This window comes from Xenopus laevis, chromosome 4L, assembly GCF_017654675.1.
Source record: "Xenopus laevis strain J_2021 chromosome 4L, Xenopus_laevis_v10.1, whole genome shotgun sequence".
NCBI classification, from domain to species: Eukaryota; Metazoa; Chordata; class Amphibia; order Anura; family Pipidae; genus Xenopus; species Xenopus laevis.
In genome coordinates, this window is record NC_054377.1 from 131,363,924 (window position 1) to 131,383,996 (window position 20,073).

Below are 20,073 nucleotides of genomic sequence, written 5' to 3' on the forward strand. Positions count from 1 at the left end.
AACCATACTCTAGGGCAGTGCTGTCCAACTGGCAGGCTGCATCTGGCCCGCGACCCCCCTTTTGTATGGCCCCCTGCATGAAAGTCTGCCTGCTGTGACTGCTTCCCTTGTGTAAACTTTAAAAGATATACATATTGAGATTAACTGTCCCCTGCATTGTTTACACCTCAAATTCAGACTGTACTGCCCTTCATTGTTCACACCAATAGTCTCCCTGCATTCTTCATACCTGTAACACCCCTAAAGCCCTTTAATGTTCAACCTCAGCCACAGAGAGAAAGTGCCACATTGTTCACCTGTTCACACCCCATACAAACTGCTGGAGGGGCATTGTGTCACTGTATGTAGCACAGTAGGAACTGTCCATCTAACAGTGGTCCTGATGGGTTTCCTTGTCTCTTGCTGTATTCTGCTTTTCCTATGCTCCCTGTGTGTGCCATACTCTGCCTGCCCTATGCTCCCTGAGTGTGTCATACTCTGGCTGCCCTATGCTCCCTGTGTGTGCCATACTCTGCCTGCCCTATGCTCCCTGAGTGTGTCATACTCTGACTGCCCTACTCTGCCTGTGTGTGCCCTACTCTTTCCTATGCTCCCTGTGCGTGCCATACTCTGCCTGCCCTGTGCTCCCTGTGTGTGCCATACTCTGCCTGCCCTGTGCTCCCTGTGTGTGCCATACTCTGCCTGGCCTATGCTCCCTGTGTGTGCCATACTTTGCCTGGCCTATGCTCCCTGTGTGTGCCTAGGTCTAGGATGCAGTGTTATGGATCTGGGCTTAATGTTTCTGTGGGATCTATATGGTGGTGGGAAAAATGCCTAGAAGGTGGATACGGTGGTTAACAAATATAGTTGGCCTTACACAGGCTGAGAAAAGCCTCTCGCTTGGCATCTTTGTACTGAACTAGCTGGCTGAAAAATTTCCAGATGATGTGAAAATCTGTCTGGGTTTGTGTCATCATCTGATGGGTCTCCATAGGCCTGCTGTATGATACAGTCTTTTCAGATTTGCCAGGTTTGGACCAGTGCATGGGTAGCCAAATTAGGCAGAGGTTCACCCTACTGGCAACCTTGCCAGGCAAGAGGATCTCAAAATGGATGGCCAACCAATTATTTGTGAATGTCTAGTCATCTAGTGCAGTTTGCACAATGAAAGAAATGTTCTGATTAGTGTTGGACAAACATTTATCCATGTTGCTAAATAATCCCCTTTAGTTCCCATGTGTAAACCAAAACCAGCTTTGAATGTATCTGGGCCTCCGTGACTTTTAAAGTTTGAGTAAAACCAGATCTAATTGATTTCAATGTTTCAGGCTGAGGAAGAAGCTTGTACAAGGTGCTGTGTTGTGCCTTCCTGGATTCACTTAGACACATTGAGCTGTATGTATATCTATATAGAGCTACTGTATATGCAATAATGTGCCCTTTTCCAATACAGAAATACAGACATGTTTATATTAAACTGATTTTATACAAACAGGCAAGCTTGGGGTCATAGAAATCTCTTGGAAGACCTTGTCCAGCCGGCGGGGTTCCTTTGGACAGCCCGATATTAGAGTCCCACTTTTCACATAATCAGGCAATTAACAGCCCGGCCATGTTGACAGAAAACATTAACAATCAGGCTCGTAAAATCTATTGTGTTCCCAGTAGATGTCTGTGTAAGCCAGAAATGTGCAATTTGAACTGGTCGGGGTCATTTCAGTTATACCTGTCGTTCCAAGACCCAGTTGCCCGGCAGCAGGTCCTGACCCTCAGCACTGAATGCAAGAAACTCTGTATGCGGCTCTTTATTTCTGCAGAGTGGCCAATCAAGCTTTTATGAAGTTGCAGCCTGATATTCCAACACACAAAAGGTCCCCAATTGCAGCTGCCAGACGTGATTAGAGCTGAAGGAATCTGTCAGCACTAGTCACAATAAGCCTTTCAGAAATCCCTTAGCAGTAAATTGCAGGGAAGATTAGCTTGGGTCATATTTGGATTTTGTCAGGTTTCTCTGTCTGCTCTGGTATTTAGATTTCTAGGCTAGATTTGCAGACCGGTGGTTATTGGCTTTTTTGGCAAGTTGGGCAAACTGTAGTCTCAATACAGGTATGGGATCCATTATCCGGAAACCCGTTATCCAGAAAGCTGGAATTACGGAAAGGCCGTCTCCTATAGACTCCATTTGATCCAAATAATTCAAATGTTTAAAAATGATTTCCTTTTTCTCTGTAAGAATAAAACCGTAGTTTGTATTTGATCCTAACTAAGAAATAATTACTCCTTATTGGAGGCAAAACCAGCCTATTGGGTTTATTTAATTTTTTACACAAGTATTTATTATATGAATATTTCGAACAGGATATGACAATCCAAATTACGGAAAGATCCTTTATCTGGAAAACCCAGGCCCGAGCATTCTGGATAACAGGTCCCATACCTGTACTTTGGCATTTTGTGGCACTTTTTGTTTCTGGGGGAACATTACATGCCCAAGGTACACAGCCAATCCTGGGGGGCATTGGCACTCTCCATCAGACTACAAACAGGCTTCCTAAAGCAGGTATTGGTCCTACAGGCTTATTTATCTCCCATATGTCCTGGACCAGAGGTGTCTTTGCAGAAATCATGAACCAAATATTGCAGTCGCTTATTCCAAAACCTGGCCTGGCCTTTATATATTGCATAATTGTGGTTCTGTAAAGGTAAAACACACCTAGATACACTTGTTCTTTAAACGACTGTTGTCAGACAGGCACTACTCTCATATTTATTATATATGTATTTGCTGGCTAGTTTTTTATTAGGCATTGGCTGAGCATCCATTTACACTTTCGAACTGGCAAAGATGAAACCCACCTAGATATGTGGGCACTTCTAGCCACCGCACACCAGATATGTTTATGTTTGGCACACTTCCTCAAACAGGTGGTTTTTAGGGATTACATGTCATTGGGGCCCTAAATTTACAAGTATGTGAGGTTGGATTAAGATTAAGTGTTACACATAATTGGTATTCTTCTGCATGTTGTGTGATATAAAATTGGGGGGCAGAATATAGTGTTTTGCATAAACGGTAGGTTAGACTTACGTTTACATACAACTGGGAGGTTGAATTTAGGGGAAGATTTATCAAGAGTCTAATTGAAAATTTGAAATTCGAATTTTCGAGTTTTTTTATGGTCAAAACAGTCAAATTGACTAGGGAGTTTTTCATATTCTATTCGAGTTTTTCAAAAATTTGAATTTGATTTTTGAGATTTTTTATACACTGGCCCTTTAGGAACTCAAATTTGCCACCTAAAACCTGCTGAATTGCTGTTTAAGTCAATGGGAGACGTCCAGGGATCAATTTGGAGTTGTTTGCAGCCTTCCTGACATTCAAGTTGTTTTCTGAAAAAAAATCGAATTCTATTAGAGTTTTCGGGTTGATCCTATTCATCCGAGTTTAAAAAATTAGATTTTTAAAATAAATTTCGAGTTTATGTGAGTCTTAAAAAGCTCACATGAATTCGAAATTCGACCCTTGATAAATGTGCCTCAGTGTTATATTTAATTAGAAGGTGGATTTATTAATACTTTTATTTATATATATATATATATATATATATATATATATATATATATATATATATATATATATATATATATATATATATATATATATATATATATATATATATAGAGATGCAGATGTTCCGCACACCATAAGTGGCAAAAGACCTGGGTGCTAATCCAAAAGATAAATGGATACAGGTGCAGGATGGGACAGCACTCCAAGGATTTGAAGACTAGGATATAATGTCAAGAAAGTGAGCAGGTTTATTCAATCCGACGTTTCAGTTCCACACAGGAACTTTCTTCAGGGAAATACAGAACACAGTGCACAGTGCAGGGTTTAAAACAGCATAATGGCGCCAAGTCTGGTTGCTAGGCAACCGTATGTAACATGAAACATGCTGAGCTTAGAGAAAAACTAACTGGTGTAAAACATGGTGGTTTAGAACAACAGTACAGACCTCCTCGCTGGGTATAAGGCAGAAACAGAGAGTAGGGAGTAATATAAGCGTAAATGAATGTACACAGAGCTAGGGGGCGTGTCCAGACGCCCAGGCAGTGATCAGTGGAGGTGGGGGCCCCTTGTGGCCAATCAGGAGACAGTGGGGCGGAGCGGAGTGTTCCTGTGTGGAACTGAAACGTCGGATTGAATAAACCTGCTCACTTTCTTGACATTATATCCTTGTCTTCAAATCCTTGGAGTGCTGTCCCACCCTGCACCTGTATATATATATATAGATATAGCTATATATATATATATATCTATATATATATATATATATATAGATATATATATATATATATATATATATATATATATATATATATATATATATATAGATATATATATATATATATATAGATATATATATATATATATATATATATATATATATAGAGATATATATATATATATAGAGATAGAGATATATATATATATATATATAGATATATATATATATATATAGAGATATATATATATATATATATATATATTGAATGAAGTACCCCCTCTTGTAAAATATAAGGATATTATAATAATCTCATATTTTGCAACTGGGGGTACTTTATTTATTATAATACACAAGTTTCAGTGAGTCATGTGACAGAAATGACATCAGAACTCACCGTTTATAACTGATGACATCAGAACTCGCTGTTTATAAGGATATAATTTACAAGATATTCATGGCTTTTGTGTATTTTATATATATCACCTGACCAGAAATACTGCAGCTCTAACTGTAACAGGAAGTAGTGTGGAAGCAAAAGGCAAAACTCTTTCTGTTAATTGGCTCATGTGACCTAACATGTATGGTTGGTTGGTTTGTTTGTGTGCACCGTGAATCATACGATCCCAGGGGGCGGCCCTAATTTTTTTACATACTACTAAAAAAGTATATCATTATGAAAATGGTTTATTTACATGAAGCAGGGTTTTACACATGAGCTGTTTTATGCAGTATCTTTTATAGAGACCTACATTGTTTGGGAGGTATTGTTTTTCCTTTAACGTTAGTTGAAAAAAATGATGTGTATGGCCACCTTAAGTTTTTAAGTTAGCTGAATCTCTGCATTTTTTAAAGATTCTGATTTGGGTCAGTCGTTGGACTGATGGCACTCTGTTGTCATTTCTCAAAAAAATATTGGTGGTCTAAATGTCCCTCTCTGCTATGGGAAAGACCCACTAAAATGTATGTAGCGGTTTCAGGCAAACTTTGAAACAGGGTCGGACTGGGCCCAGACACGCTCCCTCAATCCATTTCTGCTGCCCCTAGCCCTGGTCATGGCCAAAAGAAAGAAAAGGGTATGAGTGGGGGGCCCGGAGGGGGGTTGCGGCTGAAGAGGGGCTCAGGCAGGGGTGTGGGGCCCTGAGTCAACAGCCTCGGTGGGCCCCAGGGCCCCCAGTCCGACACTGGCCTGAAATACTAATGTTGCCCAATGTGTTTCTTTCCAATGGCAGCAATATACCCCATGAGCCATAAGCCTCATAAAAATAATATGGAACTGAGATTTTAAAGCACTTGATAGCTGTATGGTGCTGTCAGCTCTCAAACCAGATTTGGTTACCTAAAAAACTAATTAAGAGGCTGGGTTTTCTGTTTACTGGTCATTGGAAGGCTGGGCTTTGGGAATAATAAAAGTGGCTGGGTAAAAGGAGGTGGGCAAAGTTGTAGGGTAACCAGTGTTTATTTGTATTGAGTGTAATGGGGTAAATAAAACATTTGGATTCAATGTTGTGATTGCAAGGTTGTGTAAGTGTATAGTTTATGATATGCTCTGCTCTGTACTGTGCCCCATGTAGGTAACATGTAACATATGCATTGTTTTCTGTGAATGCAGCCTTGTCACTGGCTCTCACTGAAACGCACACTCCCTGCAAGTGAGGAAAGGAAAGATACATTCTGCACAGGAGTGCACATCTGTTTCCATTAGACTAGGGGGCCCTAGAGGCCTACACACAGCTTACTCAGGCCATAAAAACAGAAGAATGCTGCCAGAAGAAGTTACGTTCTAATTTCCATGTTGAGTATTGTTCCAACTGCTGAGACGCCCCAGTTAAGTAGGTGCATTGGGACCCCCTGTAGGCACCAGTGTAGCAGTAGCTTGTGATCATCTTGACAACATATCCTGTACATTATGTTGCCTCCAGCCTAATGTCCCATTGGTGGCTTTCCCATGCACAACTGAACTACCTCTGCTGAGCATGCAGGGAATTTGTCTCAGTCTTGCCCAGCCTGTTCATGTTTTATGCCCTATATGGACCATACCAGGCCTGTTTTTACCAAGCTTGCATTTAGCTGCAGCTTTCTCTAGCCGCTTTATTAATCAGAGTCTGAATGATGTAGGCAAAAGGAGCACAGACCAGTGTCATATTAGAGCTAACTGTCAATCAAAATAACTGCCTGTGACACAAAGCTGCACGTAGAGAGAAGCAGATTGCTGAGAGGGGGATAGTGCAGACTAACTCGATTACTTGAGAAACGCTACAGCATATTTAAAGTGATACTGACTACTCTTCAAAGTATTAATGTTCATTAAAAGTTATCTATAGGTCATGTTCATCTGCGTTTGTCAGTAATTGTTCCTAAACCTGACTGTTTCGCCATCCTGACTGTCCATTCTCAACCTGTCAGTCAAAGCTTATAATTCTAATGGATTACTGTGACACAAATATTGCAGCCCCCTCATAGAGGAAAATGGGAGATCAGATAGGTAACCTAAGAGCATCTGGTAAATACTTTTATGGCAAAATCATGAATCATACGCAAAGACAAAGTTATAACAGATGTAAAAAAAAAAAGGTTTATTTTCTGGTGTCAGTATCTCTGATTATATTTACATAGTTTCTTATTTCCGTTTGATGAGGCTTGTATGAAAAAATGTCATGCAAGATGAGTAATCATTATTGCAGCTTCTGTTCATATTAGTAAATATAAATAGGCAGAAGAACAGTGGCACGGGCGTTTGCATTGCTGCACGGGGGGTTTGTGGGTTCAGTGCTGGCAGGAGGAGGTTTGTACCATTTCCCTGTGTCTCTGTGGGTTTCTTTTGGGTACTTGGGTTTCTTCCCAAATATATATATTTATATATATCTCGATGTAAATGACCCTATTGTGCCTGTACATGGTGCTAGCCACAGGGCTAGGGGGGTCAAATGTGGGGCAAATCATGATAATACAAATGAGGTTTGTTGTATTCATCTATACTGGCGTGATGTACCAATTTGCATGGGGCATAAGGACCTCTATGCATAACACCTAATGTAATTGGGAATTAAGTACAAAGCCCCTATAGGTCACTCCCGCCCCTCTAGAATTTCAAGCAATTCAAGGGTAGGTATGTGTTGCCCTTTGTCACAATGTACAGCTGAGTATTTCTCCCATATCATGAAATGGGACAGTCTGATTGGTCAGATGAGCAGCCGTGTGATTTTGGAGGTAAATGGTGGCAGAATGAAACTGAATTGAAAAAAAAACTCTGTACCTGTTTTCTTGCATTTGGCCATACCCAGACTGTTATGAGACAGATTTCTCTAGCGCATGTTCCCGTAACTGTATCTCCCCCATTTCTCTTCCTGAAGGAGCTGGTTCCCATGTGCTACAGATGTTCCACTAACAACCCCTTCCTCAACAACCTGGGCAATGTGTGTATCAATTGCAGGCAGCGCTTTGTGTTCTCTGCCTCCTCCTACGGTAAGTGGATCAGGGCTGGATGGGTGGGCTCAGACAAAGAGCAAATATTTATATATATTGGTGGGCAGGCTGCAAGGAAGCCTATATGCATGGAGCTCTACTTGTGTGGGGTCAGGCACTTTCCATTAAAACAGTGACAGGTGGTCATTGGCCGCTGTTTTCTGCTTAATGTTGTGTGCCCTTGGCTATTGGTACATCTGGGGGCTATAAAACTCGTGTAGAGCCTAAAGCCTTCCATTAGAAGCACTGTTGCTGACTGTAGTAATAATTTACTTTAACTTTGTCTTTTATTTCCTTTCCTATTTTGTCCTTTTACTTTGCCTGTAGTTTGACACAATGGGGCAAATTCACTAAAGGGCGAATTTTCGCCAGCGACCGCTTCGCCACACTCTACTTAGCCACCCTCCACTTCGCCACGCTCCACTTCGCCAGGCGCAAATTCGTTATCACTATGCTAATTCACTAATATGCGAAGTTGCGTCTCAGCTGCCAAACGCTGGTGAATTTTTGCTAGCATTACTTCGGCAGTGCGAGCATTTCATAGCGAATTTTCAGTAGCGTTAATATCTGTCTAGCGAAACTTCACTAGCACTCTTGCACTTAGGTAAATTTGAATAGGACAGGTACCTAAAAGTCGTATGGACGTCTTATTAGTAATGTTGGCGCAAATGTTTGAAGTGGCCACTTTTTAAAACACACGTCCAATGAGCCATAATAGAAACAGAAGAGATTCTCTAATGCCCTAGACATGAGCCCACCCTTATATAAATGTTGCATACCCCTCAAATTAGTGAAAAAATCTGGTCACATATAAATCTTTAATAGTTCGTACTTTTTAAGGCAATCCCTCTTTAAAAAAAGAAAAGTCGCCAGCGTTTTTGACAACTTTAATGCATTTCCGGCATACAGGATATGATGTCACTGACATAAGATTGAGGAAGATGTAGCTTCATTTTATCAGTTTGTCTGGTCTGAGGTGGCGTAGGAAACTGTGGTGAAAGAGTTCAGTAAAATTCGCACTTCAATGAATTTGCGGTAGGGATGCACCGAATCCACTATTTTGAATTTGGCCGAACCCCCGAATCCTTCATAAGAGATTCAGGCAAATACCGAACCGAATCCTAATTTGCAAATGCAAATTAGGGGAGGGAAGGGGAAAACATTTTTTACTTCATTGTTTGTGACAAAAAGTCATGCGATTTCCCTTCCTGTCCCTAATTTGCATATGCAAATTAGGATTCGGCCAAATCCCGAACCGAATCCTGGTTTCGGTGCATCCCTTATTTGCGGAGTAACAACTGTTCGCCAGAGCGAAAAAAGTCGACTGGCGATAGAGTACGAATGAACGCCATTGACTGTCTCGTTCGCTAGCAAATTGTACTCTATGAATGTTAGTGAATTGCCGATGGGATTTCTGGCGAATTGATGCTAGCGACAGCCACTTCGCCCTTTATTGAATTTGCCCCATTGAATTATTAGGGGCAGCTGCACAGAAATAATATTGTTTTCTGAAGGAGAATGTGCCTTTAAGTAATGCTTCCTATGGGAGAGATTATGTATTGCGGCCAGGAGCTTACACTGAGTGTTACAATATGTTTTGACAATGTTAATTTCCCATGGCAATAACAAGGGAATCTTATTGCGATCGTATCGTATTGATTCTGTAGTAGAAGTGCACTTTTTCTATGGCCCCTGTGCTTATCCATATCAGTCATCAGAGTATTAACGAAGTGACAAATGCAAAGCTGTCCCACTTATCCCTGTCAGCCTACCCCTGCTCCCCATTCTCCTGCGCTCAAGAGGATCAGACTCACCGTGTCAAGGAGAACATAGGGCTGCTGCAAGCAGAAAGCAATATTGCACAGCAGTAATTACACAGTAACGAGCTAATCTCCTGCTAATCTATACACAAGAGGTTTACTGCAGGCTGGCTGTGAGAATACTGCTGAAACCGTTTCTCCTTCATCCAGGGCACAATAAATCAGCAAATATTTGAGAATGGGGGCAGTGGGCTAGGGTAGCTTAGCTGCTAGAGAAGCAGCAGAAAGACAGGGTTGAATTTTAAAAGTGCACATCTCATGTGAGGCTATTGTTGGACTACAACTTCCAGATTCTGCCTAGAGCTGAATGCTTTTAGGGATTGCTGGCAGTTGCAGTTGGTAACATCTGGCAGCCGGCCACAAGCTCATCATTGAACCCCATTTCTATACCTCTGGTGCTGCACATGAATGCAGTAAATACATAGGAGGCCCTTTTAATTATAATCACACACTGGGAGGGACGAAATTCATAACAGTGGTATTGAGAGCTCTTAAGCACAGTTTTTTTTTAATGTGTTTAAAACACACTGAATGTGTAAAAAATGCATTGATTGTCTTTATATACTTTTTTAATGCAGCATAGTGCATTTTTATGAGTTCTATTGTCTTTTGAACGCAAAGTGTAGCATGTAGAAAATAATGGAATCAATCAGTTAGGTGTGCTCAAACCTGTGTCAAAAACATAAAAAAAATCAATACTTTCGCCATTAAAGTAGAGTAAACTGTTCTTTTGCACAAGAAACGAAAAGTTCACACATTTTTTTTTATGCCACCTTACACCGAAATGTTTTTTTCCCCATAAAAAAGTATGAGTAAAGCAGTTTCGCCAGTTTAACCTCATCTCTTTGAATCTGGCATTAACGCCAGCGAAATGTTGTAATAATAATGTACCAATTTCATAAACTGGACTCCAGGCTTGGATGGATAAATGAGGTGCTCCAGATTGTGGAAGAACAACCTATATTCAATGTTCAATCTTCAATGGGTACAAAAACACTGTAGTCCTAAACTGGATTAGGATTTTTACGTTTCTTTAACCGGTTCCCCTGTACTCTTATGACAACAATGAGTTAATGCAATAACGTTGGCTTCAGTTCTAGTGAACCATAGCAACCAATCAGCATGTTGCCTTTATTGGTCTTATAAAAAGCAAATATCTGATTGGGCGCTGTGGGGGTTACTAGACCTGAAGCAAATTTGTGCCATTTGATACATTACCCCCTAAGACTCTGGCTCTTCTTCTGTTACTCCCTTTATCTAATACTTCAAACCCCAATGTTTGCTTTTATTTTTTTTTATAAAAATTCACATAAAAACAGCACGGCTCATGTACAGCATTGCAAAGGCAATCAGCCCCACATTTGTGCATATACAGTATCAGATGACAGTTCACTATCTATAGCTTTCTGCAACCTCTTTGATATTCAGGGCCCAGCAAAAGTATTCCGACCCGTAACCAATTCTCTCATCGGTAACATATGCAACGTTGCAGTTTTGTGATATTTTTATTTTAAAAAAAATAGATAAGGGGGAGCTTCTTTAAGCACTTGTGTAATTTCGATCAATTTTCTTCTGTTTTTAGTGGTTTCTGAGATATTACCATTTTTAGACTGCTAATACCAGGCCCAACTGGGAGTCCGCAACCCAAGAGTTAACTGATTACAGGAAGTGTATAGACAATGAGGGTCGCTGACACTCTGGGCCTTTAGAAAAAGCTGTTGAGCTGAAGCCTGCCTAGCATCAGGTTCGGAGTGGGGGCCCCCACCCCAGCAGCAAAGACATGTTAGACACCTCCCCCGCACCTACCTTTTTCCCTGCTCGTGACCGAGGGCCGGGAGAGATGGGGGGGCAACACCAGTAGTAGGGAGGGGTCCACAAGGGCCTGGGGCCCGCCAGGTTTTTGTATACTGTAAACATGGAAACCACTTAAAACATAAAATGAATGTAAATTGCAGAAGGGCTCAGAGGGATTATACATCCCTTTGACATATGAAACTTTTATATGCAGGAAAAAAAAAAAATGAAATATGCTATAAATGTGATGTACTGAATACCCGTACAGACAACCATTGCAGCAAAACATTGACCCTTAGAATGTTATAGATGGAATTATTCTGAGCAACATTTCCATTAAGCTTGATTATTTGTTTTTTTTTTGTTTTTTTTATGATTATTATAATGTTTTACTTATTCTGGTTATTTCCAGCCTGACATTGAAAATGCTATTTGGTTGTTAGGGGTCGCTGACCCCAGCACATACATAAGAACGAGGCTTGCACTTTGACCAGTTCCAATGTACAGGCCATGTAAAAATTCAAACAACATGTTTACAAGAAAAGCTTGACATGTTTTGTGCCCTCATGGCATAGGCTGAGGCCCTGGCAAACAGAATAAAGCTTGACTGTGAGCTGCAGCATTCTCTGTTACTGTCGTATGTATAACTTTATTTATAAAGCACTACTAGCACAATGTACCATAGTACACACAGGAAGGACAAGCATTGTAATAAATATACACATGTTAAAGGGGTTGTTCACCTTTAATTTAACTTTCAGTATGATGTAGAGAGGGATATTCTGAGACTATTTGCAATTGGATTTCATTTTTTATTATTTGTGGTTTTTGAGTTATTTATCTTTTTATTCAGCAGCTCTCCAGTTTGCAGTTTCAGCAATCTGGTTGCCAGGGTCCAAATTACCCTAGCAACCATGCACTGATTGGAATAAGGAGATGCTCTGAATAGAAAGATGAGTAATAAAAAGTAGATATAACAATACATTTGTAGCTTTAGAGAGCCTTTGTTTTAGATGGGGTAAGTCACCCCCATTTAAAATCTGGAAAGACATATAAGAAGAAGGAAGTTTCAAAAACTATAAAAGCGAAAAAAAATTAAGGCTATTTGAAAAGTTGCTTAGATTTAGCCATTCTATAACATACTAAGAGTTAAATTAAAGGTGAACCATCTCTATAAGCTTTAGTTCTTCTTTAATACTGTTATTGCTGCACAAGCAGTTCTACAAAATATTGTAAGGGGATTGAATGTCTTAAGATTTTTTTCTAGCATGAACCAATTACAAAGCACTTTGGCCCTTTAAAAAAAATAACGCAGGGCAAAATATCATGTAGGATTTGTTATTATTTAATGATGTTGGATTTTTTTTCAGGGTTAAAGTATATGAGATATGTGTATGTTTATTGTGCAATTAATAAGGACGTAAATGCCTCCTCGCTCATCCCTTGTGATCTCACTCAGTAGCACTGGGATCCGAGCGTTGCTAGGAGACAGATAAGCTTGCACTTCAGCCGCTTACTTGGTGTTTATCCAGCAAGTTGTTAGGGTATTAGGTATGACTTTAATGGGCTCATTTCAAGGTTTAAAGGGTATATGTCTATCAGTGCTTTGTTTCATAGAGATGTAGGTATGGGTCCTCTATCTAGAAAATCATGTAAACATTAAATAAACCCAATAGGCTGGTTTTGCTTCCAATAAGGATTAATTATATCTTAGTGTGGATCAAGTACACCTATAACAGAGTTATAACGGGATTCCGAATAATGGATCCCATACCTGTAATTTGGCCTGTATAGTCACATTGGATAAGAAATTGGCTCAGGGGGATGTTGTGCTCTTCTGGCATTGTCCATGGAAGCAAAGAATAGAGAAGGGGTTAATTCCGACTGCTTTACATTAAGTCCTGTGGGCAACAGCAGCAGTCCTAGAGAATGTGCATTACACACAGCCTTACCTAGATGCCCCATATACAGTATTCGGGGCCATTTTTTATCTGAATCACCATGCAAGTTTCTGTATATGTTGCGCTAGTTAGGGGCGAATCGTACCCGTTCCGCCGAACAGGCGAAACTTTGTTAAAATGCATTGTAGTCTATGGGCAGCAAAATTTCGTGACAAATTACGTGGCAAATTTTTTTTATAAATTATACATGGGCATCATTTTCGCGGTGTCATCAGCGCATGAGCCGAGTGATCCATCACTACTGAGTATATACTGCCTCTTCTAATGGTTCACAAAGGCGTCTATTGATGCTAGGGGGACCCTGGAGATATAACCCCCCAGACGTAGAGTTAATTCCCAGGCTCCCCCAGAGGGTTGCATTAATAGGTGCTACATACTGGTATGTGTATAAATTAGGGATCTGATTCAGTTTGATGTTTGGTCAAACCTATTGTTTTTAGATTTGATACATCTCTAGCCGCACTCTCATTGCTGAGTTTGTGAACACCAATTCTGCTCTCAATGAACAAAAAGTGATTGTATGATGCAGCCCTACGTCTGATTGCTTTCCCGAAGCGTCAGCCATCCAGAAGCTAACATTAAATTGTCTGGTTCTAGTGTTTTGTATAAATCGTCTTCATTTTATTGACATGATGACTTGCTGAGCAATCTTGCTCCATGTGGGGCTAATTATTCAACTGTTTCACTCACTTTGTCTCACTTACACTGTATTAATCCAAGCAATTTCATCATTTACATAAGGGAGACACTTACTAGAGCGTCCCCAAGATGCTCTACTGAGCATTTTCGGACTGAATGTGAAAGAACTGCAGCTGTACATCTCTAGACATAATCCTTTGTACTGTACACTTTTATTAACACCCTGATACACTAATAGCAGCTAAAATAAGCCTAACAATCTACACGCGCTACAGGAACATGGAAAATAAAAGCAAAGTGTAGATAGAGATGATGGATAAGGCTGCCTTTGGGGACGATATTGCCGGCTTAATTGAATGATGGGTCATTAGGGAGCACTTAAAAGCTGTTATTTTTGCAGAGATAAATGAAACAGAGTATTCTGCAGATGTGCTGTGTCCCCGAGGAAGTCTTCAACTGGAACATGTTTTGGGAGATAAAAACAGTTTAGTTGTTCGGACTGACTGCTCACATATAAAATCAGCAGGGATGCGCCCCATGCATCATTTTTGAATTGGGACGAATATTGAAACCACCTCTTCCTTGATTCAGCCATATACTGAACTGAATCCAAACCCTAATTTGTATACTCCAAGCTGAGAAAAATTTTAAAATGGCACCATCCGTAAATATAAAAATTTCGAGCTGAGTTGATCAGAGCTTTAAAGTCTTGTGATTTTAAAGGACAAGGGAAACCTCAGTCGCTGGGGGGTGTCAGGTGACTCTAATCCCTTACTTATTATCCTTATCCAGCACTCCTCTTCTTTAGAAAAAAGGTTGTATTCTGCAGGGTGAGACAGTGTCATTATGCTTTCCTTTTCCTTTAAAGGAGACATTTTGTGTAAAAAATAAGAATGTGCCAGTGCATTATACTTATAAAGAATTGTGCTTAAAAAAAGTAGATTTTAAGGCTGTTATTGAATATTTCTGCAAAAACCCTAATAATCCCTCCCTTCTCTTCCACTTCCTGCTCCCTGAATTCCCAGGCTGTGCAGGGGAGCTGGCAGCTCTCAGCTCACTGTACTGTAGGTCAGGAGCCAATCAGCAGCTAGCAGGACCTGATAGGGAACCGAAGCCTGTCTGTGCTTCTGTGACTACAGGGCTGTGATTGGCTGTCCCCCTCCTACTGTGCTTCTGGCAGGGAACGTTAGGACACGCCTACCCCTCATTTGAAACACATACAGAGACCAGAGAACATCTATAGGGAGCTCCAATAAAGGGGCTATTTTTAAAGATAATATAAATTTTAACACCATGTAAAAGCAAGATCATATATTATTTATAATTGCCTACAAAATTAGGGTTTTTTCATTTATCCTATATGTCTCCTTTAATGTTATGAATCTGTTCAACTGAAGACTAAAGCTGGCCATACATATGGAGATACACTTGTTTGGCGAGGTCACCAAATGAGCGCATCTCTACCCGATATGCCCACCTTGAGGTGGCGAATCCGATTGAGGGCCGTAGGGCCCAGTGATTGGATCATAACAAGGAGAAAAAGGGTGGTTAGATCGAGGGCCGCATCAACGAACCAATGCGGTCCTCAATGTGATGGGATATTTAAGTCCGGCTGATCGACATCTGCCTGACTTTCTGCCAGATATTGATTTGGGAAGCCCGTCGGAAGGCACCATACACTGGTCAATAAGCTGTCAACTTAATCTGTTGGCTGCTTATATCTGCTTGTGTATGGTGGTCTTTATGAACCATTTGAAAAAAAAAAGTGCTAGGATTCATATAAATCCCAGTGGTCCCCAACCAGTCCCCAACATGTTGCTCACCAACCCCTTGGATGTTGCTCCCAGTGGTCTCAAAGCAGGTGCTTATTTTTCAATTCCAGGCTTGGAGGCAAGTTTTGGTTGTATAAAAACAAGGTTTATGTCCAAACAGAGCCTCCTGTAGGCTGCCAATCTACACAGGCCAACTGCATACCCAATCATATCCCTTATTTGGCACCACCATGAACATTTTTTACGCTTGTGTTTCTCTCGACCTCTTTTTACATTTGAATGTAGCTCACAGGTAAAAAAGGTTGCCGACCCCTGTCCTAACTGAATCCCAATGGATAATGGATGTGCACCTGTTTTCCATATTGCAGAAGTACTCCCTCTGGTGGAATTTTACCTTGAAGATGGGATTTCTGATGAAGAAGCAGTCTCACTTATAGATCTTGAAGCTCCCAGAAGTTCCTCAAAAACGGACAATTGGCGGGAAATGTCCTCTGGTGGTATCCTTAGCAATGGAGAGTAAGATGAAATGATAATGACTAGTATTAAGCTGCATGTACATTGACACCTTTTCATTTGCCTGCTCACAGTATCTAGGCCACAATGTGCATTAGTGATTCCATTATGTGGGCCCTACTTCTGCCCACTATTAATAATTATGGAGCACAAGCAAAGGTACCCATGTGCTTCAAGCCTTTTTTCCATTTCCAAGAGATATTCACATGAGTTGTCATACAAACCCAGTGCATGTTGGGGTTGTGACCATCTCTTTGGCTAAACCTGCCATGTACCCCCAACTGCAAGCTTTCCTGAACATTTCAATATATTGGGGAAAATACTTGGAAGATTGAGTTATAGGTTGTAGCCTTTGCACTACATGTTTAGCAGGATGATGGTGCCTTTAATAAGGTTCTTCAAAAAACAATTCCGTTTTTTGATGGAGAATTATCTTCCATGAGAAATGGGGGTGACAGACCTCAAAAAAAGTATTTGTACCCTGTGCTCTGAGTTACTGTTAAGGCCTTTACCATCAATGTAAAGATACACAGACGCTAAGGATGGATGATGAAGATGACATGATGAATTATGATCCCTTCACAGCCAAATTAAGCTTTGAGGTAAGTGCATACAACTTTAACAGACAAGTCCAAGTGGGTGGGGGTTCATGTTGTCTCTCTTCAATTAGTGGTCAACATTGTAGCCAATCAGAATTTAACTTTCCTTAGTTGGATACATGACCTTCCACCTTCTACGTTTTATTGAATAGGCTGAACACTGTTACATTTATTTGCCCCCTCTGCAAATAATTTGAATCAGGTTGGCAGGCAAGTCCACAGTGATCCTTGGTTGTGGGGTAACATTTCAAGATCCATTATGGATTGGATAGGCTAGAATGTATATATGGCCTCCGTTATTATTGTTGCCCTGTATAGGTGCAGTGGCATTCATAAAGTGCAAAAGCTTATGTTCATATACAGCAGAACTTGGCAACAGTATGTTTCGCTGATATACTTTAAAAAATCCCAATCAATGTGCTTGGTAGGAATGTTTTGGTAAGTACGTCGGTACATATATAACTCGTATTTTTTTCGTATGCTCTTTTGCAGCAAGGAGGCTCAGAGTTCGTCCCTGTAGTTGTGAATCGTGCAGTCCTTAGATCCATGAGCAGGAGGGATGTCCTGATTAAGCGATGGACGCTCCCTCTTAAGTGGCAGTATTTCCGTTCCTTGCTCCCCGATGTCTCCATCACCATGTGCCCTTCCTGTTTCCAGGTAAATCCTTATCACCCATAACTATATTCTCCCTTTTACCTGAACAAGCATGGGGGAAATAAATTCACACTTCACCAGACGTTAATTCGTTTCGCTAGCGTAAAATTGTCAACTTGAATCCCACTTTAAAATATTTAAAAAACACCTGCGTTTTAACTTTTTTAATGAGTTTTTGGCGTACAGGATATGATGTCACTGACATAAGATTGAGCAGGATGTAGCTTCATCTTATCAGTTCGCCAGGTATAACCTGAAAGGGGTAACATAATGGAAAATTCGCACTTTAGTGAATTTGCAGAGTAATGATTATTTGCCTGAGTGAAAATTCGTCTGGTGAAAAGGCACAAAACGTCATTAGCGATGGATTCTTTTGCTAATGAATTGTCCTCTACGCCTGTTAGTAAATTGGCAATGTCCTTACGGATTTGATTTCTGCCGAATTTTTGCTAGTGACGCCCACTTCGACCTTTAGTAAATTTGCCCCTATATATATTCACAGGCCATCATATGTTGAGTAGGAGATGCCTTTTTTTTGCTTGAGGGGCAATGGTTTTGCCTAAGCAGAAGCACAGGTGTCTGACAGTGCACCCTATTTTCTGCATTCTCCTGCTTTGGACTTCTGTAGATAATAGTATTCAAGGTGTTTTATTGCTGCAGTCTTTCCAGGGAAGAACCAACGGTGATAGAAATGCACCCGTACAGAGCTGCATCTCATTCATGTACATGGAAAATACTGCACTTCAAATGAATGTGCAAATGTTGAAGCCATAGCATATAAAAGGCACCCTTATTATGATTCACTATTATGATCAACCCCAACAGCATGTTACTCGGTTGCGTAACTACATATTTCTGGACCCAACAGCAAATTCTTTTTTAGACCCCAATATGTATTGAAATTGTCAGGGTGCCAGGGTACAATTAGGGCAGCATTCTATAAGAATGTCTGCCAAAGACTGACCAGCGAAGGTCATTACAGTAAAGTCACCAGAGTCTGAGGAGGGCAGCACAGTTAAAGGGAGACGGGTAGAAGTGGAGCAGTACTTTAGTTAATAGTGTCAGTAGCTAATTAATTCAATCGCTGATTAAGGGCTCTTGAGTGACGTTCATGCATTCAGGTAACCTTTAGTAACCTGACAAAGCAGCGATTAGAAGATTAGGTTTATCTCAGCCTTAAGTGAAACAGACAAATTAGTGATATTCCAAAGCATCTATTTATCTATGTTTACAGTATATATCGGTAGTCTATATTTATATTATCTGTCTATTCATTTGCTTTTGGCACTTTATGATGCAGCCGGAGTATTTGCCAACGCTGTGCAATCAAACATAGACACTTCCGAATAGAACCTATTTATCAGCATGATACAGTGCTCAGATTTGATTTAATCATTTCCAATATTTTGATTTATTTTCTCCCATGATCTTCTGGATTCTTCATCTGAATGAGACCCCAAAAAAATCATCGAAAAAAAAAAATCATCTATTATATTTTCTGGAAAGAATTGTTTCTCTCAGCTTAGGTTACAGAGAGTGACAGTGTCTTCTAGTATCATATTCCAACGACAAAGTAGCAGCAACTAATCCCCATGTGTCAGTGCAGCCGCCCTGTTGTGCAAAGTTACTGACCTGCACTCAGCTGTGTGCTCTGAGCCTCTGCATTGATGTGTCCATGTCTGGGGCATTCTTATGTATCACTGGCAGTGGATGTGACATATACACTGTATTTAAAGCCGTCTCTCTCCACCAAGATGTACATTGGCAGTAAAACGTCCCTCTTCTGCTGCTGTCCTCCTTCCTTTTGTCATATATTTCACCATGTTGCTTCTCTTGCCCCAGATGTTCCACACTGAAGATTATGAGCTTCTCGTCCTGCAGCACAACTGCTGCCCCTACTGTCGAAGACCCATAGAGGAATCCAACCAGTGATGTAAAGGCAAAAGAAAACCGATTATTTGGCTTAATATAGAGAGTGACTGCAAGCTTTCCCCACCTCACAGCAGCCTTATGTACCCCCTTAATATATGAATTCCCACAATATTTCATTAAAACGATTGTTCACCTCTATATTAACTTTTAATATCATGTAGAGAGTGATATTCTGAGACAGATTTCAATTGGTTTTCATTTTTTATTATTTGTGGCTTTTGAGTTATTAAGCTTTTTATTCAGCAGCTCTGCAGTTTGCCATTTCAGCAATCTGGTTGCTAGGGTCCAAATTAACCTAGCAACCATGCACTGATTTTAATAAGAGACTGGACTATGAACAGGAGAGGGCCTGAATAGAAAGGTGACTCATAAAACGTAGCAATAACAATACATTTGTAGCCTTACAGAGCATTTGTATTTTGGACGGGGTCAGTGACCCCTATTTGAAATCTGGATAATTAAAAAACTAAACAATAAATAATGGAAATCAAGTGCCCTCAGGCAACGTTTCGGGCTACTATGGCCAGGCCTGGACTGGGAGTCAAAATAGGCCCTGCCATTCCAAATACACAGAGGCCCAAAGAGCCCCCCACCAGCCCACTATATGGTAACTTTCTATGGAATCATACAGCAGCCCCTCTGGCATTTGCCAGAACCCA

General features: G+C 40.6%; 1 protein-coding gene across 1 annotated transcript in view; it reads left to right on the forward strand.

The window, feature by feature from the left end:
• Positions 1-19,676, forward strand: part of ift122.L (intraflagellar transport 122 L homeolog) — a 53,937-nt gene extending 34,261 nt beyond the window's left edge. The window contains exons 25-29 of the mRNA XM_018259047.2: positions 7,619-7,730; positions 16,085-16,213; positions 16,755-16,831; positions 17,321-17,485; positions 19,325-19,676. Of these exons, the coding sequence (XP_018114536.1) occupies positions 7,619-7,730; positions 16,085-16,213; positions 16,755-16,831; positions 17,321-17,485; positions 19,325-19,414 (573 nt within the window). The 3' untranslated portion in view covers positions 19,415-19,676. The remainder of the gene's footprint in view (positions 1-7,618; positions 7,731-16,084; positions 16,214-16,754; positions 16,832-17,320; positions 17,486-19,324) is intronic.
• Positions 19,677-20,073: the final 397 nt, after the last annotated feature.